The sequence below is a fragment of the Musca autumnalis genome, unplaced genomic scaffold (genome assembly GCF_047663935.1).
Source record: "Musca autumnalis isolate F117 unplaced genomic scaffold, ASM4766393v1 scaffold_3, whole genome shotgun sequence".
Taxonomy (NCBI): domain Eukaryota; kingdom Metazoa; phylum Arthropoda; class Insecta; order Diptera; family Muscidae; genus Musca; species Musca autumnalis.
Genome location: NW_027411866.1, coordinates 175194984 through 175220509, shown reverse-complemented (window position 1 = coordinate 175220509; position 25526 = coordinate 175194984). Strand labels below are relative to the sequence as shown.

General features: G+C 34.8%; 1 protein-coding gene across 2 annotated transcripts in view; it reads right to left on the bottom strand.

The window, feature by feature from the left end:
• Positions 1-558: 558 nt before the first annotated feature.
• The window catches only part of LOC141398519 (uncharacterized), a 144643-nt gene continuing 119675 nt past the window's right edge, over positions 559-25526 (bottom strand). Inside the window, exons 1-5 of one of the 2 annotated variants that reach the window (XM_073975843.1) lie at positions 13606-13701; positions 1646-1873; positions 1472-1585; positions 1134-1286; positions 751-1066 (exon numbers count right to left, since the gene is read on the bottom strand). In XM_073975843.1, the coding sequence (XP_073831944.1) occupies positions 959-1066; positions 1134-1286; positions 1472-1585; positions 1646-1873; positions 13606-13644 (642 nt within the window). In that variant the 5' untranslated portion in view covers positions 13645-13701 and the 3' untranslated portion in view covers positions 751-958. Of the gene's footprint in view, positions 1067-1133; positions 1287-1471; positions 1586-1645; positions 1874-13605; positions 13702-25526 lie in introns of those variants that run through there. The other variant, XM_073975844.1, reaches the window with a different exon arrangement.

The window sequence follows — 25526 nt, the reverse complement described above, 5'->3', positions numbered from 1 at the left end:
TTTCTGGAACTGGAGATAGACCCGGAGCCAGATTGAACAGAGAAACGAACATACAAACATAATAAAAAAACACTGTTACAACAAATCAGTTTTAGAAGTTATGTCCCTTTTAATGGGGTCTATGTCCGAAGTTATTAAGCGGACATAACTTTCAATGGGAGAAATGTTCTTCCTGTCCATTTTAATAATTTTGTTCTAAAATTTAAAGTGGACGGACGGTCTTCTGCTTGGATTTAAGACTATAACCCTCATCATCACCATCATCTTTGACTTATAAAATCTCTAATCGTTCAAAGATGATGAAGACGGTCAGCTTTTGACCGCAATTTGAGATTTCAACCCTTGGACAGGTGCAAAACCCTATCTTATTTTCCTTATAAAGTCCTTATAGTTATCGTAGTAAAAATACTCTGGGGCAAATATTAGCTTAACACCTTTAACGGCTGTTAATGGTAGGTCCGCAGGTAACATCACTGTGCGATACGACACGATAAGAAAAAAACAAGACAAGTAATACAATAGCCAAGAGTACAATCAATAAAGACTTTTTTCCATATATTTTTAAAATCTTTATTATAACAACTATATTTTTAATTAAAAACAAAACTAGAGCTTATCACAGCAATTATTTAAAAATATGTAGTGGCCAAGGGTAGTACATTTTTTCACGTTAAATACACATGACTATTCTATATACATATATTTACACTTAAATTTTATTCATACAGATATTAAAATATACTTGGAGGCCTTTTTACATTTACTAAATAAACTAAAAAATTTCGACAAAATTCTACACGTAAACCTTATGGAACTTTATACAATGTTTACCAATTCACAAAATTCATACCAATTCCCTAACCACAAGAAGCTTATGAATTAAAAAGAAAAAAACTTAAAACTACATCCCTTGAATACTAAAGTAAAATTAATAGAACTAATAATAGGTGTTATTTCTTTATCCTTTTACTAAAGCTTTAATTTGCTTTTTCTTCTCGGCAGCCAAACTATTGGCAAATTGTTTACTAGCTTCCGCTCGATATTCTGCTAAATTGGATTTTGTTGCCTGCAAAAAGATATAAAAACTTTTATTGAGGAAGTGCATGTCTATAAAAATATCAGCAAGTTCTCACATTGAAAGCATCTTGAAATTCAATTTGTGCCAAACGTTTAAGTCCTCTAAAATTGCGCCCAAGAATGCGTCCGAATTCGTAACGTGATATCTGATAACGTTCGGTAGTGGTTTTAACTTCAGAACTATCCGTGCTATCTTCACTGCTGCTTTTCTGTTTCAGGGAGATAAAGAAGAGATTAGAAAAGATTGAGTTATATGAACAAATGAGAGGGGAAGTTCCTTATTATCGAATTTCGTTTCGTAAAAGAATTTAGTTATTAATTTCTATTTCATTTTGTTGATTATTTTAGCAAATTGTTCTTCAAATAGCATATATTTGATTTAAATCATACAGACCGGCGCTTCTGTGCTTGTACTGCGTGGTGTTGGTTTCGATGGTGCTGGATCTGAGAATTGACTATTGAACATATTGAAGACCTCATTCAATGTATCTCTTGTATCGGTATATTGCTAAAAAAAGATGAAATGAGAATTTCACTCGATTCACCGCTTCAAATATTCCATACTTACCTCCACAATTAAATTTTTAGTTATAACCATTTTCTGAAAGATATCCCAAATTCCACGTTTCGCCCTATGTCCAGTTCTTTCTTCAAATTGTGCTGGTCGATCATCGATATCTGCAATAGTTTTAAAGTTCGTTTCTCCACCATTATCGTTCATTTCCATATGAAATGATTTGGAGACATTGAGCACAAGAAGTACAGCTATTAAAATTAATTTCATTTTTGTAGTTCGCTGTAAAGAAGGAAAATAAAACAGTAATTAATGAAAATATTATATTTAACGATATGATTGTTGAATTTTAGGTACATTTAAATATGAAAATTAGCGCTATAAACGAGAATTTTGAATAGGAATTTTAAAATGGCTTGCTTGGGGTTGCTTTAGGGTGAATACATTTCTTCTTCTTAAATATTTTCCTGTAACATGGATTTTCCTGTACCATGGTAGAACAAACAAGGTAAAGTAAATACTACAACAAATAAAACTCAACAACAACCACATAGACATTTGTTTTTGTTTGTAATGTTAGTGTCATCGGTACATATATGTAAACAAAACAAGGAAATGTCTATAAATTATTGGAATTTAAAAACTAATAATTTTTCACATTTGATATGTTCCGAAAACATGAATGAAAATTTGTTACATTTTCAATTTGAATGTTTCCATATCATTCCACTAAATACATAATTTCTCACAGATAGTAGAACTCTTGCAAAAATGTTTGGGATAGCTGGAAATCCATTGAAAAAGGAGAAGCTGTTTCAAACTTTTGTTTTTGAAATCAAAGAAGCACATGTTTATTAGGGCTTTATTTTTTCAAACTTAACACAAAATCACACATATTAACAAATGCTTTACCACCTCTATAGGAGGTGTTTTAGTGTGCGGCACGTCGCACAGTGTTGCCGCTTCCATACAAAAGTGGACAAAAAATAGAAGAAGTTGACCAAGGTTGATGCATTTTTGCACAAGTACTTATGAAGGCATAGGAATGAAAAATTTCATGTTTGGTTCATATCGGTTCAGATTTGGATATAGCCCCCATATATACCTTTCCCCGATTTTGCTATAACTCGGTCAATTTTGATGGAATAGCTTTCAAATTTAATATGTAATATTTTTTTAGGCCTCTGAGTAGCTCTACCAATGTTCACAAAAATCGGTTCAGATTTGGATATAGCTCCCATATATATATTTCCCCGATTTTGCTATAAATCGCTCAATTTTTGATGAATAGCCTTCAAATTTAACATGGGATATATCCTCAGGCAACTGTTGAGTTTTACCGATTTTGATCGGTACAGATTTGGATATAGCCTCCTTTTATATTTTTCACCGATTTTGCTATAAATCCATCATCAACCTAGGTCAATGGTAAAACTGAACAGGGGGCTGAGGGACATCCTATGTTAAATTTGAAGGCTATTTATCAAAACTTGAGCGAATTATAGCAAAATCGGGGGAAGATTTATGTCGGGCCTATATCCAAATATGAACAGATTTTAAGGAAAATCGAGAAACTATTCAGGGGCTATTTGATCAAAATTGAACAAGTTGTAGCAAAATCAGGAAAAAATATATGTGGGGGCTATATAAAATCGGAAACGATATTTCTCAGAAGGTTGCAGGGATGGGCAGAATGTTTTTACACATTTCGCTTCGGAGGATATGTGCAATTAACGGAAATAAAGAACCGAGGTGGCAATCAAAAGGTATACTCTACGAAATATTAAGAATTTGTATTTTTTATCAAACATAAATGTTTAATTCTTGATAACGGTACTTTGCCATATGTAGTTGATCTCCATCCTTCTTCTTTTCCGTTTAACTCCTTGAGGAGCATAGGGCCTCGATCCCCATCCAAAACTTTTAATATTATCAAAAAATTTTTCAGAATATGTTATTTTAAATGTCGTCTAATTTTCATATTTAAAGAGAGTTTCAATTCGTGTATGAAGAGGACTTAATACAAAATTTCAGCAATTTCGGGAAAACAATGTGAGGCACCATTCTATCGGGGGTATTTCAAAACGTCGATCTATACCGACAAATATCTGACGGAACTTTTTTAGACTCAAAGAAAATTCAATACCAAATTTCAAAATACCGAAAATCGGGAGGTACCTTTCCATGGGGGCTATATGAAGGAAAGTTTGAGTATCCCCAACCAAGTCTACGAGTAAATACCAAATTTCAGTCATTTCGGATGAAAATTGAGGCCACAATCTTCAGAATACCGAAAATCGGGAGGTACCGTTCTATGGGGACTATATGAAGGCGTGGACCTATACGACAAATTTAAAGAGGAAAGTTGAGAACCCCCAAACGGTGTCGAAATACCAAATTTCAGCCATTTCGAAGGAAAGTTGAGGCCACAACCTTCAAAATACCGAAAATTGGGAGGTACCGTTCTATGGGGGCTACATGAAGGCGTCGACCTACACGGACAAATTTATAGGGTGAAGTTGTATACCTCCAACAAAGGCTATATACCAAACTTCAGCCATTTTGGAGGAATATTGAGACCACAACGTCCAAATACCGAAAATCGGGAGGTACCGTTCTATGGGGGCTATATGAAGGCATGGACTGATACCGATAAAATTCAGGGTTTTATACCTCCAACTTAGACTACGTACCAAATTTCAGCAATTTCGTTTTGATAATGAAGCTAGTACCTTCAAAATACCGAAAATCGGATGGTACCGTTCTATGGGGGCTATATCAAAACGTGGACCGTGGACGTGGTAATAAAAACTTCTGAACCAAATATTGACTGTCTATCTTTAAAATTGCGAGCTCTATCTTGATTGCAACAGACAGACGGACGGACTGACGGACATGGTTAAATCGACATATAATTTTATGCTGATCAATAATATATATACTTTATAGGGTCTCCGACGAATATTTCGATGTGTTACAAACGGAATGACAAATTTAATTATACCCTCCATATGGTGGAGGGTATACAAATAAGGGGAACTCATACAAACAAAACTCACCAAAATTATTTTCTTCACCACGGCATCGAATACCGTGAGAAGAGAATAAAATTGTCGAAGAAAAGAGAATAATATTGTCCAGCAGACAAAAACTATTGTTGGATATGACAACAACTTTTGTTGGATATGACAGAAACAATTGTTGTAATTAACAAAAACGATTGTTGGGCTCACAATACTAGATGGGGAATCTAACAATATCTTTACAATGCATATTTTGCTCTACGAATATTGTTGGATCAATCATATTTTTTCTTTGCTTATACTTTTCAAAATTTAAGCGTTCTATCTATGTTTTTGTGGATGCTAGAGTAATTACTACAGACGGACGGACGGACATGCATGGATCGACTGAGAATTTTACCCTGATTAAGAATATATTGGGTACTCTGAGTGAAATCGAACACTTTTTCAAAAGTGTTTTTTGATTTTCTTTCTTTTTTTCTGTGGCGATGCTGCTATTCAGCAAAACATTTCGCTATATTTTCAGGTTTTTTGACGAACGGATATAGTGCCTTGAATATGTCGAATTCTGTAAAAACTTTATGCAAAGAAATGCTCATAACTTCTTTGGTTATTGGTCCAAATAAAAAAATCTATCCTTGTTTTTTTTTTTTGTTATTATCAGCTATCTAATTAAATATAGAAAACAAATTAGAACAGCGGGAATTGTTGCAATATTCGCGATTTAGTATTTAAAATCAATTTTTATTACTGTTTGTACTCTTCGATTTTCTTGAATTTGTTTGTATTAAACTACGATTAATTACAAACATTTTAAGACCTATTTGGTCGAATTTTTTAAAATTTATGAATACAATTTTTCCTCTATACTAGTGTGAAGCATTTGATATTTTGCAAAATTAAAATAAAATAAAAAAAAAAATAAAAAAGTATCAGTCGGCTTTGCCGACAGAGATATACCCTCAGCATGTGTTACATTTGAACTTGCCGAACATAGTCCATTATGGAAATGAATCTTATTTTGGGAGTCATATCATTTCGATAGATATCGCGCCCACTAGTCATTTCAGTGGGTCTTTGTATATCTTTTGGACCAGTATACCAGGAAGCATGGATTTGTCCACAAAAACATAATATCGCTTTAAACAAGACCACAACGAACAGTATTGGTATACATTTCCGCAGGATCTTCGAACAGATCCTAAACTGCACTTAGGCACAAATGTTGAACTTTTTGTGGGAGGTACCCTAAGGAGAGGCCAGTTTAGAAATTAAACTTAATTTGGATAAAATATTAAAAGGTCCTTAGTTTGGCTAATTCGAACTGAAACATAGAATATGACGAAGTCCAAATTTTGGACCAAATCAGTTCGTATGGTACCATAGGAATATTTAACAACTTTCGGACTGTTTTATCAAGAAGTATATACTTGTCCCTGAAAAAACTATTGTCATCGTAATTGAGGCAGCGAATGCAAGTTACTTCAACAAAAATAAAAGTGACTCGTGGACAAATATAGTCTATATATGAACCTGATATCTATCTGTTAGATATATTAGTATGTGTAAAGTATTGATCAAATTTGTCAGTCACTTCAAGAGTTATCGTCCACACAATTTTCCGAACATTTTTGAATTTTTGTGGGGGAGGTAACAGAAGAAGTGGACCGATATGGCTTATCTTCGAACTTAAACTAAGTTTGGACAAAATATTACGAAAGCCAACATTTGGACAGAATCGGCAGATCCGTACGAGAGTTATCTTGCGTTTCAACCACTACAGACGGTGTCGTAGGGTTTTTGTGCATCTTTCAGGCTATTTTCTCAGGAAGTATGGACTTGCCCCTAATGAAGTTGTTACAACAAAAATCGAAGCTATTCGAGACCAGGTCCTAAACTGAACTTATCCGAAAATTTGTGTGGGAGGTACCCGCAGGTGTGGACCGATAGAGTCCATATTGAAACCTCAGCTAAGCCTGGTAGAAGTTTCACCATGTGCAAAGTATAGTCCAAATCGGTTACTCCCTTCAATCGTGCGCACAAACTTTGTGAGGAAGTACCGGAAACACATTTCGTCCAAACATACTTGGGGTCTAAAACCATTATTTCGATCAGGCACATTTTGCCCGTATGAAAGTGTATATACCCTTGTTAGCATAAATGCTGAGCGTATAATTAATTTTTTAACATTTGTTTTGTTGTTTTATTTAAGAATTTATCTTAACTTAACATCTTAAAAACTGCGTCATTCTTCGACTTGAAAATGTATTATCAATTATTGTTGTTATTTCTCACACTTATATATATTTTTCACTACGCAAAAACAAACTGAATATACCCTCCATACTATGGTGGAGTGTATACAAATTGACCAACAAATTTCAGTGTTTTCTTTTGAACAATTCATGAAAATGGCTTTTATTGGGCTTTGCCACTAACAGGAGGTCGGTCACCCCTTTAAATAAAATAATCTTTAAGAAGTTAGATGTTCGTTTTAAGTTGTTATCTTCAAAGTAGGTGATCTATAAAGTCATCTTTCGATTTGCAGTGTTCTTCTTCAAATTATCCAAATAATTGAATTCGCAAAAACTAAATAATTTAATATGAAATGAATTTTAAAGTAAATGACAGTTTGTCATTTTCTCTGGTTAGTCGAAGGTCACACTAGCACTGTTTCAACATGACGATATCGAGTTTATAGACGAGGGGTATGAGGTAGTTCAACCGATGTACATGGTTTTCTGTATTTGCGATGTTGCCTCATCCTATTGTTCCCCAGCAAACCAAACCCCAGAGACGTCTTTCAGATTTCGTTCCGATTTCTACATGATTTTTCGGAGCGGTAATAGTTCGATTTCGGAACAAATGTCGGAAAGAAATTTCCTTTCCGAATTTCCCAAGGATTTTCTTCAGATTTCGTAACGAAATCGGATCGAAATCGTTTCGAAATTTCGTTTCGAAATTATGTCAACCACTTCATACAACTTTCGTTAAGATATCGTTACGATTTCGGATCTGACATCGGACGTATCGTCCGAATTTTGTTCCGATTTCGTTAAGATGTCGGTACGATTGGTTTGCTGGGTCGCTTCAAGAATCTCGCTAGTGTGACCAAGGACTTACCACCCAACAAATGAAACTATGCACTTCTTTTGTTCTGTTTGCCATTTCATTTGGTTCTCTTTACATTCTTCCAGTTGTGTTTATTAATTTGTGCCGGTAAGAACTGCAGTCGTGTGGTGAAATAGCAATCGAGTATTTCGCGTTCATTGTTTAAATTGTAATTCGAAAGTAAGTTTAGTAATTTGTTATAATTAATTGAATCTTAACACCAAGATTTATTTATTTATTGTTTATTAAATTTCATTGAATTGCAATATCTTGTGCCTCTATTGAAAATAAAGTATGTGAGAGAGGACAAAACTAAAAGTGAAATTGCAACATGCATGGGAGACAAATGGAAGTGAAGTATGAATGTTGTTAGTGTAATATTCTCTGTTTACTTTTTCATATTTTAATTTTGGAGAATGATTTAACAGAAGTAAGCAAAAAAGAAAAAAAAATAAAGTATGTTCTGGCTTGTGTCTGGCATGGCGCACTGTGTCACGACCGTGGCAAAAACAAATTGAATGAGTTTAAATTATCCCAGCCAGCAATTGGGAGTGAGTGAGTCACTTCCTCTATCAAAAGTAATCGCTTTCTGAACTTCTATTCTAGAAAATAGCGATCCTTTATCATTTTGCAATAACAATTTCATTGCTGTCCCTTTTTTAACTTCTTGAATAACTACCTAGTGTCAGAAAAGGAGATCGAAATTCTATTATTGCTTTTTTACACTAACAATGCTACTACTTACGACTATCGCATGGGCAGACACTTTCTCTGGTCAATGCAGACACTTCGATTGTTTACGTTCATTTGAGGCGTGTACAACCTTAAACTAATATAAGACTTTAGCCTATCTGGTACGGTGGTGCAGTGGTAAGCATGTTCGCTTTCCATTCGTAAGGTCGGGGGTTTGATTCCCAGGCCAGGCAACATAACATTTTTAAAAGTACAATAATTAATGAAGATGGCAATTTCATCTAAGGATTGTGTTCTTTAAAAACGTATGTAATTTGAAACATTAATTAGAATAGTAAAAAATAAAAATTAAAAGAATAACAACAGATAAAATGAAAAACGAAAAAAAATGTTTTTTTTCGTCACAACCAATTTTATCGCTAAAAGTACTTCTAGGAAGTCTCGAAAGCGGCATTCACAAGTAGTGTCGTGGACGTGGTTCATTTCTTCCCGAACGGTGTGCCTACTTCAATTAGAATGCGAGATCGCGGATGTGTATTTCTATCGCCTGGGAGTGACTGCTTCGGGTAATGGGCGATAATAAATGCTTGCTGGGATGGCATTGATATGGCAAGTAGTTTTGTCAATGTGAAGGTGCAAATCCGAAAATTGTTGAAAATAAGTACTATTTTTGTCCTGATTTTACTAAAATAATTAACTTTTTTCATGGTCAAATATTCTAATATTTTAAGTAATAGTCGTTCTAAGAGTAATTTTTACAGTTGCTTGCGATGCAATAAACTTGGCTTTATTATTGTTTGGAGGTAAATAATGATCATATGGTGTTTACTTAGTACATCGGTTTCGTGAACCAAATTTTAAAATTTGTGGAGCGGGAAAATTTTGTATAATAGTGTATATCGATACTATACACAGCAACCCCCAGTTTTTGTAAAAATGTTTAATCTTCTCACACGAATTGTCAAATTTTGTAGATCGATTTACTCGCTTTAGCGCAAATGTAGAGCGCTGATTTTTAAATGAGGAATCCTTAACGATATGTGGAACGGGTATACGAAAAATTAGATGTGTATGTCATCTGGGGGCTGAGCTATGAATGCCTAAATTATTACGAATATAGACGAACGAACAAAAAATAAGTTACAAAAACTGGGGGCAAGTCTGAGTTCTGAAAAGTGAGCAATTCAAATGTATAAAGCATCTTTTCCAGTGACCACCTCATTAAGAGGTTGTCCACTTTTTTATACAAGAGTTTTGGGGTGTCCACCAAAGCTCGAAAACGAATGGGCCGATTATCATATATTTTTGTGAGCTTATTAGGTACCTAATAATACTGTCTTTTAACGAGGAATTTTAAAAATATCCATATTTAAAAAAGTCATATTTCCGTCAAAGTCAAAATTCCGATTTTTAGTAAAAAAATAAGTTGTATTGAAGTAAAATGGAATAATTAGTTTCCTTTCGTGTATGAAGAAGGCTTAATACTACATTCAGAAATTTCGGTAAAAACAATGCGAGGCACCGTTCTATGGGGGCTATTTCAAAACGTCGATCTATACCGACTAATTTCTGACGGATAGTTTTCAGACTCAAAGAAGACTAAATTCTAAATTTCCTATATTTCGGTAAGAGAATGTGGCTAAAACTTAAAAAATACAGATAATCAAGAAGTACGCTTCTATTGGGATATAGGAAGACGTGGACCTATACTGATAATACTCTTCTGGAATATTTTATAACTTTTGGAAGACGAAATAACGAATTTCAGCCATTTCGGTTTTGACGTCACAATCTTCAGTATTTCCAAAATCGGGAGGTACCGTTCTATGGGGGCTATATCGAAACGTGGACCTATACCTACGAATTTTAGTCGGAAGTGGGGCAGTATGAAAGCGTGGACCTGTACAGACAAATTTCTAGCGAACAGTTTTATATAACATTGAAGACTAAATACCAAATTGCAGCCATTTCGGTGGAATATTGAGGCCACAACGTTCAAAATACCGAAAATAGGGAGGTATCGTTCTATGGGGGCTATATAAAGGCTAGGACCGATAAAGTTCTGGAGGAAAGTTTTATACCACCAATAAGCCCACAAAACTATATGAAGACTCAACACAAAATTTCAGTCATTACGGGTGAATAATGTGGCTAAAACCTTTAAAATATCGAAAATCGGGCGGTACTGTGCTATGGGGGCAATCTCAAAAATAAAAAAGAAGTAACCGATACCTTCATGAAGGTTGATGGAGAATCTGCTAAAGTGGGTCTGGCGGTAAACGGCGAGAAGACCAAGTTGATGGTATCGACGCGCAATGCGTCCATTGAGATCGGACCAACTGTTGAAGTTGGTTTCTATAATTTTGAGGTAGTAGAAGACTTCGTATACCTCGGCACCGCCGTAAACGCAACAAACGACATCAGTTGTGAAATAAAAAGAAGAATTGTATTGGCCAACAGATGCTACTTTGGCTTAAGTAAGCACTTCAAAAACAAAGCCACAACTCGTCAAAAAAAATAACGCTTTACAAAACACTGATACTACCCGTGCTGATGTATGTTCCGAAGCAGATAAGGCAGTGCTTGGCGTGTTTGAGAGAAAAATCCTTCGAAAGATCTACGGACCAATCTGCGTTGACGGAGAATATCGACGTCGTATGAACCACGAGCTGTTTCTGCTATACAATGACATCAACATAGTTAAACGTATCGAGATGCAGAGATTGCGTTGGCTAGGCCATATAATAAGAATGAGCAATGATTAACCCGCTAAAAAGCGTATAAATACGGGCCACATGGCGGTGCACGCAGAATTGGCAGGCCAAAGAATAGATGGCGCAAACAAGAGGATGAAGAGATGGCAAGGAGCGGTATACCAGAAAGCGAAGCACTAAACAGAGAGAACTGGAGATCTTTTCTTAGTTCGGTCTATGGAACAAATGTTCTGTGATGGGCCAGCTTAGTAAGTAAGTGTAACAAAGGGTCTCGCAATGCCTGTAGGGTTATGCTTCCTTCCGTGATACTTTCGGAACGATCGGGGTTCGCTGAGCTGGTAAGTGTGGACATAGTTACTTCAATTGTCTTCTTTCGCTTGTATTGATGCATGGAATTGGCATCGCAGGTTTGTCGCTCGAATAACCAACGCTCTCCATTTGTATCTGTTCTTTGCGCATCCATTCGCCTTTTACATTTGCGATGTTAAGAGCTCCTCCAGTGAATCAAAGTAGTGTTTTTTCTGTAGTTCAAGTTCAAAGATGTAACAAGATGCCAGGAACTTTGACAGGAAAACCTTTTTGAGTTCCCTGTAATCAAGTAATCTCCTTATTTTTGTGTAATTTGACATATGCTCTTTTCTGTGAACAGATTCGCCTTTATTCGGAACGTCCACAGTCTTTAAGTTAAGTATCCCAAAAATTCCATTAAGGTCCCGAAAAAGGTCGCAACCTTCGGAAAACTCCCTATACTATACATACATAATTTTCGGTGAAAACAATTTCGGTTGTATATCCATTATATTACGTATTTTTAACCAAAACTAAATACATCCTTTTTGTAGTATATTTTGGGCAAATCCATTTCAAGTGTAATGCTCACATGTATTGTTATGTGACAAAACTTTACAATACAAAATGCAATATATTAATCTTGATATACTTAATGCTAATCCCTACAAATTCTAGCATTCAACCAAAAATATTTATCAACTTATGAATGTTTGTATGTATTTCCGATTTACACTATTAGCATTTATCAACCGCAAATCGTAATCGTTTTCTCATTACTATTAACATTAATTCAATTTACATTGTTCGATTAGACAAACCAATTACCTATTGTTGAACAAATTAATTTTTAAAGTGTGATAAATCAATTAATTACCCATTTTGTGGAAATGGCAATTCATTTACATTCGGTATGAGTAACCAGCCGTTCGTTCGTTCTTTCATTTGTTCGTCTGTTTATTTATTTGTTGGTTTGTTTGAATCGATTGCATGCTTTGGTGATTTTTAACATTTCTAAGAGTTTAAATAAATGAATGAGAAAAGAGTAATTACTTCAAGAGGATACTTTCTTTTGTAATTGTGTATGCGTTTGCACTTCAATATAAGTAATTCAATACTTTAAGAATTTAATCAAAGTGATTACAACAAATTGATTTTCAAGAGCATTACGAATGAGGTTTAATCAATGATGTATACATGAAGAAGTTAATGAAAGTGCCTCGAGTGTGCGGAAATTTTGGAAAATCAAGAAAGGAAACTTGTAAACCCTTTAAATAAGGTTAGCAATTGTATTTATGAAAAAAAATAATTTTTGAAATTTCCCCATTTTTAATAATCACCTGATCATTTTTTTGGCACTTTAAAAAATGTTTGTCCAAAAGCATAGCTAAATTTGGGAGCCACATATGCAGAAAAACACACACATGAAAAAAAAAATTCAGCAAACATATAACATGTTTGGATGAAAACATAAAATATGTTTGGATCCCAAACATATTATATGTTTGCAACAGTCCCTAACATATATTTTTATGTTTGCTGCAAAAAATGTTAGAGAGGCCGTATTTTCCTCCGTGCATATTATAAGGTAATGTAATTAAGTTACCAGAAGGCTCAAGTATGACGGTAGTACAGAGTCTGGGCGTCCGACTCACATTAGGCAAACTATTTTTCTTGTTAAAAAATCATTGGTGTATGGTAAAATTGAACCTAAACAGTTCTAACAAGTAAGAACGACGTTAAGTTTGGGCGGACCGAACTTTTTATACACTTCACCACGAGTTGTATTAAAGTAAAATGGAACAATTATTTTCATTTGTTTATGAAAGTACTAAGCTCTTCCCCCACGATAACTAATGAATACCACTTTCGTTTAAACAAGAAATCTGAAATTCCATTTTACAGTCAATCCATTTGGACGATACGTGCACAGTAGGGTTATGAATTTTCCGTTTTTTTCTCAAAAAAGATTTCTTCTAGAAGGAATGGGTGAACTTTTTTCATATTGTGACTGAAATAACGTTTATTCCATTGAGGTATTAAAAAGGGTTCCGCACAAACCACATTCAAATTACATTTTTGTAAAAAATACTGTGAAATGAAAAAACATTTTTTCTCAAAAAAAATATTTCCTGTTGCACGAATGACAGAGATATACATTCAACGTTTGTGAATTGAAACTTACATCTATGGGCGGATCAACTACCGGTTCCACAATCAACATAATCCCAGCAAACCAAATATAGGATGTCCGACACGTCCGATCAATTTTGGAAGCAAGATTTCGTTCCGATTTCTAAACGATTTTTCGGAGTGGAAATAGTTCAGCTTTCGTACCGATTTCGGAGCGAATGTCGGAAATAAATGTCTCTTCCGAATTTCCCAAAGCTTTTCTTCAGATTTCGTTCCGCAATCGATCCGATTTCGCTCCGACATTTCGTTCCGAAATTATGTCAACCACTTCATACGACTTTCGTTAAGATATCGTTACGATTTCGGATCCGACATCGGACGTAGCGTCCGAATGGACGTACTTTTGACTGTTGATTTTTGCTAAAATATCGGTTGTGTGCAGTGTGGCCGTTTATTTTTGCCAGTCATCAGGCAGCCACAAAATGTTTTGTGGTTGTTGAATAGTTTGACAGCAATATATATTTCGAAAAAAATCGAGTGTCAAAACTGATGGTGTTGGATATGTACATAACGGTCGATACTTCTTTAAAATCCGCTTTCTTTTGTGGTTAAGTACGGACTTTTCTTCTGATAATATCGATAGAAAAAACACTATTAATTAATATTGACAACAAAGCATAGTTAATCTCATGAATTGTCTGCATTATTTTCTTTAGTTTTTAACCTTATTAAAAATCGTATGTCAAATCTGAGACGATCATGTTTTAAGACGCACCAAAACCCTTTGAACTAAGTCTAGTGTTATGATAGAAGACCAGCAGCCAGTTGCATAATTAAGAAGGGTTGCTTCCTGTGGTTCAAAACACAAACTCAATACACGATTTCGACATTGTGGTGTGGGGTATAAAATGCGTTTTGAATCACTAACACTTTTAAATTAATTATATTTTATTAAAAAATACAATTTCAATTTAACATACTATGTACATATTTAAAAATTACTGACTGGCTATCAGTGCAAATAAAATCACCTATCATAATTAATAATTACAAATAAATACATTTACAAATATTTAAAATTTAATTTAAATTTAATGTAAAATGGCTAGAATGTTTTGTGCTTTCCATGCAATGCTGCAAATCACCAACAAACACCCAACAATGGATAAATTTAAATTATTTTTTGATTAACTGAACATCAATGCACAATACACGCACACACATCCTCTATGGTGGTATTTTCAATAAAAATATCTCTCATTAAGTTAGGCCATTTTCTAGGAGGCATTGTTGGAATAATTGCCACCTCCGTGGCGGCTTCGTTATCCAACTCGGGGAATTTAAATCAATTAAATGTAACGGTTTTGTAGTCACCTACACTGATAACACTGTGCAACATTTTTAAGGTGACCTCGTGCAAACAATTCGAACTGAGGATTTTTTGAAAGTACAGACCCAAGCGACAAGAAACCCTAGTTGGGTTTTGTTGTGTCAGATCCAGCTCGGATTTTATGGCCCCATCTAAACATGGTTAAATATTGAGTTTTTAAAGAAAGTCAGGGCTGTATCTCTGAAACCAATGCGAATCTTCTTCTGACCTCTGAAGCAAATTTGTAGATAAGGACAAGAATAAAATATTTGGAGAAATAACGAACTCGAAAAACTACATTTATCGCCTCAAATTTCAAAATATATGCAAAAATTCTACAATTTTTATACATTTCGCACCGTATCTCCAAAACCGTTAATTTTTTCTGAATATTTTTTTGGAAAAATATTCCCTGGAATGTAATACATAACCTTTCGGAACATGTCATTGTTGTAAAATGCCTCTATGCCGTTGTTTTTAGTACATTTTGCAACGACTATTTAATAAAAATGTCAATAATTTGTGAATTCCGAAATGCGAGAAAAAACTGTTGGTGTGAACTGTATTTGAAATACATGTTGTAAAAGATATGATGCAAAATACCGCTGAAACAACATGAAGTAAGCATTTTAGAGTTTCAGATAGTTCTGAAGAATTGTTGAGAACATTATTTGGAAGATTTTTGCAAACGGTTACTTGGTTCAGCTCCCAATAGTTTAGCCGATACTGACCAGAATTTCAGCAATTATGTAAAATTTTCTATATTTTATAGATTTTGATGCCCTAGATGGAGTTTTCTTATGTGGTTTTTTCAAAAGATAAGTTCTACTAGTTTAGGGCTACAATATTGCTAAAGACAGCAAGGCCAAATTCCTATTCGTTTCTGAGATAAAGGCCTGATAAATTCAAAAAAGTGAAGATTTAGCCCGGTTTAGATGAGGCCATAAAATCCGAACTGGATCTGACAGGACAAAACCCTACTAGGGTTTTTGTAGTCTAAATATGTACTTTCAAAAAATGCATACTAGAAGTTGTTTGCATTTTCAGTATTGCATAGTGTAATGAAACGCTTGCTGTTGCCGTGCAACAACTGTTAACAAGTCGCCGGTAAATCTGTTGCTATTGTTTATAACAATTTCGTATCGAAATGATTGGTATTTTGTTGTTATGGTTGGATATCTGTTGTTATTTTTTGTTGTTTTGCAAATAAAACCAAATTGCGAAGCATTACACAAACCCATTATTAGTATGTATAGAATTTTGTTGTAATTGTATGCAATTCGTTATTACAAATGAATGCGTACTAATTAAATGCAGAAATGCGAACGCATTTTCACAAACATACATACCCACATAAACACAGATATAGGATACCCAAAGGTATAGAGGAAAGAAGGTATATGTTATATGTGTAAGTGTATAAATGTGTAGTTATCAATTCAGTAAACAATAATGCGGGTGGTATTTTAATTAAAATTTAAATCTTCATAGTTTCTTTATTTATTAATTTATATGATTATTGTATATTAATATATAATCGTTTTACTCCTATATTTTCAGAAATAAAAATTGATCTTGACAATTTTAACTTTAAATATTAAGTTTTATTGATTTTATTTGTCCACAATTATTGTTCTATATGACAAGATATTTTTCTCAGGGATTAAATCAAAATCCTACACGGTTTGCAATATATGAGCCCGACAAAATAGCGAAGGGGCATGAGTTAGGGGAAAACGTCAAGACACGTGCCTTTTCTTGTCTGGCTTCTATCACGATGCGTTGTCAGAATTAGAGAATACGGTCGTATAGTCGAATTAGATGGTAAAATGGTCCGAGTATTCCTTTGAACATAAGTTTTAGCTCCTGCTGTCTTTATAAACACATCTATATTACAACTTGATAGGATAAACTATATGCTACCCTACACCACCACGATCTCAGTATAATTTGGCGAAACTGTTTCTAGACCAAATTGCGTCACATGTTCATTTTTTCATCAAAAGGTATGTACAATTTTGTGTTTGGTGTGTCAAATACATGAAATCGGCCGAAAATATATAAGAGTGTTATATCTAAATCTGAACCGTCTTCAAAAAAATTTTGCAGACTTTTTTGTAAGGCAAATTCCCTCACACACTTCAAATTTCAACAAAATTGCGAAAGTCCTTTGGTCAAAAAAATATCTTTCCCAATTTTTAAGCGAATTGAACAATAAATGCGACCTGTACTTTAATTACAATAATACATGGTCAGATGAAAGGATAGACAGACGGATATGCGTAAATCGACTCAGATCATCAAAAAGAACTCTAGGTCTATTTCGTTTCCTTTTGCATGTTACAAACTAATGCAGTGTGGTATAGAGTGCAGGGATTCATTTTACGACTGTCCGTTTTGTTTGTTTGATTGGATAGTCCATACGATGGGATTTACCTATATTGTACCCACTTTACTTAGCCTATTATTTCTTAGTACTTTATATTAATCATGAAAATGGACTGCATGGTCATTTCCTTCTGGTATTATCCCATCAACAATTCGAAAGGTTTCGCTTAGCTCTATTTTAAGAATTTTTCAAGGATAATTTTCTCGGAAGTAGTTCTACATTTAGTCGAAGTTTTTCTAATATCTAGAGTTGTGTAGTTTTGGAAAGAACTAGTTCCAAGGAACTATTCCAGAGAATGAACTATTGGAACTATATCCAGCTCTTGCGTTTGTATTGTTCCTTTAGTTCACATAGTTCCTGTCGTTCTTCTCGTTCCATTAATTTAACGCATCGTTGCTGTTAATTCATCCACCATACCTTAACAAGTGAGCAAAGGCTATAGTGAGGACGGAGCCGACCATGTGATACCCTACACCACTACCCATGTGCATAAGCTTTTCACTGGTAAACATTTCTTTTAGGGAATATAATCCGACTACCACCAAAGATAATATGCCTCTTTCTCTCTGGGACCGCCATAAGCAACCAAAATTTCGTGACCATCCGATCAAAATTGCGACCTGTAGCGTGATTGAAAAAAATGGAAGAATTGAAAGAATTACCGACTATTGTGGTATCTCCCTTGTTTGACCACCTTCGCCAACCTACTTTAAGCGCCCCATACAGTATCAAATTTTGATGTCAACATTTGTAGTAGTATGGATTGAAGAAAATCAAAATAGTTTTGATTTTCAAAATGAAACCCAATCAATCCGATGAATATGGTTTATTTTGAAAATTTCCAAAAAGCAATTTTGAAATACAGAACATTGTGTTTGTGAAGAAATAAAAAAAAATTAAGTTCATTAATTTTTTGAGGAAAATTTGAAGTTTTACGTTGCAGATTGAAGACTGATTGAAAGCTTTGCCATACACTTATCAAGCACACACGTACAGAAGGAGTTCATCGGCTTGGCAATCAAATTTGATAGCGTGTGCCATGCTTAACACCAATGCACAGTGGATCCACCCATTGGCCAAAAATAAAAAAATTAATGTCAAAATTTTGGTACAACATCTGGCAAATCTGACAGCTATGACATGGACCTTTTTAAAAATACATTAGTTTTTGTTTCATTCGAACGCGATCTTCTTAAGAATAGGTTCAAAAGTCGGAACATTTTAATAATATTTTTTGTTGTGAGTGCAGCCTATATCTTAAGTGCAAGTAAATATATTCAAAATATCGCGAAACTAATACGTATAGCAAGAAGGAGGTAATAGCATAATTTCTAATAGCATAATTTTTATTAAAAAATAGTGTTTTAGCGTGTTCTGGAATTCTAGTTAACTTTGCCGTTGGAATACCCCTACTAGAATCCGATATATTCACAAAGAATAAAACTTTTAATTTTTCTCCACATGAGTTTTTTCCCATCCCGACTATGACCAAAATCAATAGGCCTCTTCCTCTGTCCATCAACCCCCAAAATTTCGTGACTATCCGATAAAAATTCTAACCTGTAGCGTGATTACAAAAAAGGAAAATTTGGATATATTATTGACTTTTGTGATATCTGGTTTTTTTCCCACTTACTCTGGTTTTTTTCCACATACATACATATATAAAGGAGTTCTTTTCTTCTTCCATTGACGGGCTTTCCTTTTGGAATACTCCTACCAGAAGCGGAGATATTCGCGTAAGAAAAAACCTTGACTTTTTCCACATAAGCTTTTTGCTTATTCCGACTCCTGAATACTATCCGACCATCACCAAACTTAATAAGCATCTTCCTCTATGGGACCCGCATCAACTCCCAAAAAATTTGTGACGATCCGATAAAAATTGCGACCTGTAGCGTGTTTACAAAATAATCGGAAAATGGGATGCATTACCGACTATTGCGATATCTCTGTTGTTTGACCACCTACGACAATCTACTGTACATTGTTGTAAAGGTGATATTTTCTACTTTTCTTGCCAGGTGTTGCTATTAATATACCTCTTAAAGAAACAGAGATATTGGCTTTGAAATACAACTTTGAACTTTTCTCCAAATAAGTTTTTGCCCATTCCGACCCCTTAATATTATCCGACAATCATCAAAATCAATAGACTTCTTCCCCTGTGGGATCCCCATTAACCCCCAAAAAAAAAATTTCGTGACGATCCGATCAAAATTGCGATATGTAGCGTGATTTCGAAAAAAAATTGAAAAATGGGATGTATTACCAACATACTTTGCATCATTGCACAGTGGATCCACCCACTGGCCAAAAATAAAAAAATGAATGTCAAAATTTTGGTACAACATCTGGCAACTCTGCCAGCTATGACATGGACCTTTTTAAAAATATATTAGTTTTTGTTTCGTTCGAACGCGATCTTCTCAAGAATAGCTTCAAAAGACAGAACATTTGACAATATTTTTTGTTGTGAGTACAACCTATATTTTAAGTGCAAGTAAATATGTATTTTCAAAATATAGCGAAACTAATACGTATAGCAAAATATTATGGTGGATTTTGAAGGAGGAGGTAATAGCTTAATTTTCATTAAAAATAGTGTTTTAGCGTGTTGTGGAATTTTAGTTAGCTGCATATTTTCTTAGTGTATTTCGTAATGCCAATTCGATCATATACTTAAATTTGACCTAAGGTTTTAGTCATGATGCCCACCAGTGCCCACCTCGGGAATAATTTTCCAAAGTAGGTCATGGGTTTAAGATTATTCAGTATTAAAATCAGCTGCCATCTAGTGCCAGACTATAAATGGTGGGTCGCTGAGTAAATCTGCCGTATAATAGGGTTTCTACGGATATATTAGCGTATAACTCTGTTATCTGACCACGTACTTTAACATTATTGGCATCAGTGGCAAGATGAAGGAATCTTCTTCCAAATTAGTCTTACGTTGGCGGTACGTGCCTTCCAGGAAGAACGCTATATAATCTATTTTAAAATTTTTTTTCAGACAAAAATATTAATTTTTTTAATCCGCCAAATTGGTTGGATTTTATGTTGTTTTGGAGATTGTTTGGTTTCCCTAAGCCCATTTTTGCATCATAAGATAATCGGGACCTTTGTTCACGTCATTTTGTATTAACCGCCTAAGAAAAATTTTACCGTATACCCCCTCCAGAGGGGAAAGGGGGGTGAATGTCACGCTCGTGGTTTCTTAAAACAGCAGCATAATGCTGTCACCGGCGCATTGGCTTGATTTTTACACTCTAAATATTTTTGGCCACTTTCTCCATACAAGTGGATCCACTGTGCATTGTAAAGGTGGGATATTCTACTTTCATAGTCAGGCTTTGCTTTTGGAAGCTCCCCAACCAAAGCTGTGATATTAGTCATTATAATTAAAATCTCAGAAATGAAAAGTTGGTTTGTATTAGCGACTATTGCGATATCTTCGTTGTTTGACCACTTACGACAACCTACTATAATAAATCGTTGTAAATGCGATATTTTCGACTTTCATTAGCAGGTCTTGTTTTTCACCTTATAGATGCGGAGATATTCGCTTTGAAATAAAACGTTGACTTTTTTCCAAATAAGTTTTTTGCCCACTCCGACCCCTGCATATAATTCGACCATCACCAAAATCAATAGGCTTCTTCCCCTCCGGGACTCTCATCAACACCCAACATTTGGAAAGATCCGATCAAAATTGCGACTAGTAGCGTGATTACAAGGTTTAGATGGACAGATGGACATACGGACGGATACACATAGCCAGATCGTCTCAGCTCGTTGAGACATTAATTTTGGTATATATAGGTATGGGTCTACGACCATTATTTCCCCACATAGTGGTGTAGGGTATAAAAACCAGAGCTTTACGTCAATTTTTGCAACCATTTTTCGTGGCGTTTAAACGACCAGTGGCTTTATGTGGGTTAATGTCGATTGCGATACTTTAACAAAGATTATCCTTTTTTTGGAATCTCGAATCAATCGTATTTTTTTCTTCCATTGCAAATTGTGAAGACTTTGATAAATCAATGTGGCAAAATCAAAAACATTTTTGCAGAACATTTCAATGGTGAAAAACACCGTCTTGTGGTACTTTTATAGCGGTTCTTAAAATACAGGACGAAAATGACATTAAAGGAAGCGAGTTAGAAGGTCGAACTGCTCTACGAAAATAATCCTCATTTGACTGAAGACATGTCATCTCATAGATAAGCTGAAACAACAGTTAACAAAGATATAACGCTAATTTCAGACGCCTCACAGGGTCTTCAGCAGAAAATTCATCACGCCATAACTCGCAAGTTCGACTTACGGTGGATCTGTCCTTCGGGATTCCTTATATACTCACCAACGGATTTCATTCCCAAAAGGAATTATTTCTGCCTAGATTTTTGCCCCAATTTTGTGTCACAGTGTTATTGAAACTTTCTAGATTTCAAGAAGAATGCACTATTGCGGTCAATTCGGTTTGAAAATTCAAAATAAATAAAATCCGGAGGTATCGATATTTGGAATAGGGAACATTTTTCATGGAGGCTTTTGTAAACTAAAAAATGTGTTATGGATGTTTTACACTTGCTAAAACTAAAACTATATCGCAACATGATGGAAGATCCAAGAAGGAGAATACTTTCGCGGTTATGGACCCCAAAAACGAGAGGCTTTGATGTCAAAATTTTGCATAAACCTTTTAGAATTTTGATTTTACTCTTGGAGGCAGAATTGTAGCTCTTTATCTTTAAGGCAAAATCGCCGAGGTCAAAATCCTTTTATAATTGTTCTGGGGTTTTGGTCTGCAGAAGCGGTTCTTAAAGATCAAAATAGCAAAATAACAAAATTCAAGAAAAAAATTGACTACAAAAATGTTCTAAGTAAATTTCTAGAATATCTGAACTTTCTAGGAACGGTTCTTAAAGATCAAAATAGTAAACACAAGTACGAGCGGCGTTAAGTTCGACCAGGCCGTACTTGTTATACCCTCCACCACTAGTTGTATTGAAGTAAAATGGAACAAGTAGTTTCCTTTCGTTTATGAAGAAGACTAAATACCAAATTTCAGTGGCTAACGTTCAAAATACATAAAATCGGGAGGTACAGTTCTATGGGAGCTATATGAAAGCGTAGACCTAAACCGAAAAATTTCTGGGGTAAAGTTGTATACCCCCAACGAAGACTACGTACATATCAAATTTCAGGCATTTCTGTGTTACAATGAGACTAAAACCTTCAAAATACCGAAAATCGAGTGGCACTGTTCTATGGGGGCTATATCAAAATGTGGACCGATATAGCCCATTTGCAATACCAATCTTATGATGCAAAGTGTCCTTTGTCTACCACCTTAAAAAATAATACAAGTAAAACAAACGTTAAGTTCGATTAGGCCGAACAGACAATCGGAAAAATATACATAGAAATCAATATATCCCATAATTTAATGTCGATTTGTTTAACACTTTTCCTTCCGTCATGTCAATTATAACTCTATTATAAATATATTTGCGCCTTCCTCAGCATAAATCTATTGACAAATTTACACCGTACGCCTGATATGGTAGGTTTTCTTGCGGATTACCACATGCTCTCCTGTTATAAAAAACAAACTTCCTCATAAAAGACTGTTGGTCCTTCAAAAGTCCTTTAAAATACCAACATAGCATAGCAATCATAGCATACGACTGGGATCTCTTGTAAAAAATGACATTCCAAGAAGTCTGACTAACTTTTCTCGTACAAATTCGGCAATAACCTACTAGGATCAATATCACTTCTATAAAAGTCCAGTTGTTTTTCAATATGATTTCTCTTCAAGTACTACAAAGTCTTTCTTAGAAGTCCAACAGATCATTAAACAGAAGACATTAATGACTTCTAAAAGAAAACAGGAGGAGAAAACCATTATGACCTCTATGAGATGACCAGTAAATTTTCTAGAAGATCTTTCCCAAGAATATGTGGGGTATGAAACCATTATTCCAAAGTGTATTATAAACAATCAATTAACCCAAAAAAGTTTCCTATGTGCATTTTATAATCAACATAGAAATTAAAGAGGTTGTATTTAAATTATGGTCCTTTAACTGATTTAAAGAATTTCTGATTTAAACAATTTTTGATAAATATCGAACAAATTGTTGCCCGGAGCCGATCTTTTTACACGACTCCGGCTCCGAGTCCAGCAAATTTTGCTAGACTCCGATCCCAACTCCGACTCCGAAATCCTGGGCATCACTATAATTAACGGGAATTAAAAAAACCGATAAAAGACATATGGTTTAGTTTTCGTAATTAAATTCTTCCATTCTTGGTATCTTCAAACCCACAAGTCTCCCGCCTTTGGTCTTATAGGGATGCAAATGGTCTGTGGTCGTACAGATAGGCCCATATCAGATTTTGTAAAAATTGTGTATTTTGAGTACTTTAAACTCGAATTACGTCATTAGGGCAAGCCATGGGCATGTCATATTGGATGTCCGAGATTTTGGCGAGTGCCTTGAAAATTCCTTCACAAATTCTATTTGTCGTTGAAGAATTTTACTGGGGGTCACCCTTCTTGTTGAACACACACTAGATGTTAAACCTAACCTAAGTACTGAGCAAATTTTGTACATAAAAATATGAGTTTTTCATGAGTTTCAAACACACGACCATTTGTATGCAGGCAAGATTGATATTAAAACCACCGCGATAAATAATGTAACTGGAATCTTGAAGCAAATTCAGCATGACCGTTTGCACATTCAAGACCTAGGCCACTCAGCAACACATAACTCTCGTCTCCCTGTAGTCTTTGCGACTCGGCGATGAAAATCAGCTACATGGCAGTAAAATGGGGATCCCATATAATTGAGTACTTTTTTGATATGAGAGAAGTCTCTCCTTGTCCTTTTGGACACGATCATTCGGACTAGATAATTTTGCTTCTTATTAAATTCAATCCAAATTTCTATCCCTGCCTCATTTAAAATTTATTCACCTCATTCAAAGGCACAACGGACTGACTGCCTGTATATTGTTCTCGGACACACTACAAACATTCAATTCGTCCAGTTCAAAAGGGTTTGCATTTCATTTTATCGTAATTTAAATGATTTTGCAAATGAATTCTCTCCACTAAATACAACCACTATCAAATAGAAACACTATCTGTGGACAGTAATATGCCCCAACACCATAGCAACGCTGACCTGCAATAGTATCCTGTAGGACAGGACGCCCATCTAAAAGCTAATGGGCAACATAACATTATCTCTCTCAGTGTATGTGTGTGCGCAATACAACACGTGTATTATTAGCTTCTCATGCTCATTTGCAATGTTTGTGCGTATTAGGCGAATGAGGAGGTACGTGTGCAGCTCATAAGGCCAAAGGCAAATTACCACCCATCCAATCCGACCTTAGTCAAACGTGCGGTGTTATGTTAACATAAATATTGAATACCTCAGCCGACTAAATGCCTTGGAAATCTGTATAAATTTGAATACCGATGTGATGATAGTGAATGAATGAACGAATGTCTCTTTTGGTTGTCGACTGGTTTTGTATCCTAGCAGAAAGGCGAAAGGATATAGGAAGTGTAGTCGCCATTGCACTTTTGTCAGTCTGAACTGTATGCACTTATGTAGATTATAAATTCGATTTGAATAAAAAGCATTTGTTGATGAAATATAATGGGAATTTAACAAAATATAAGTATCATATTCGATAGAGTTCTAGGTGAATGGGGATCTACACATTATAACAATATCAATACAACACCTTAAATAATTGCATTATAAATAAATTAATAATTAAAACCGCATTTTAATTTGTGACCATGCATGTTATATAGATGAAACCAGAAGAAAAAATATGTATAATGACTAAAAGCGGAACATATTTGCTAAGTCCAATCTTAAACTGGATTTAATTTCAAATTGTAGACGTATTGTAACGTGGCAAAATGATAACGTATTTTATATACGGTCCCATTAACCAACAACCCAATGCCAGTTACAGCGGAACTTCCCTCAATATACAACCAATACACAATGTTGAAATAACACGCATTATTATGCCATGATAACGATTACAGACTAATTCTTAGTCGGTTTGTGCGACTGGTTACATAAGTTGTTAAGTTCTTGGTGAGAAAGGTAGACTTACTGCCGCAGGTACCTAGCTACACAGGCTTTGAATACAGGAGGTGCATTACAAT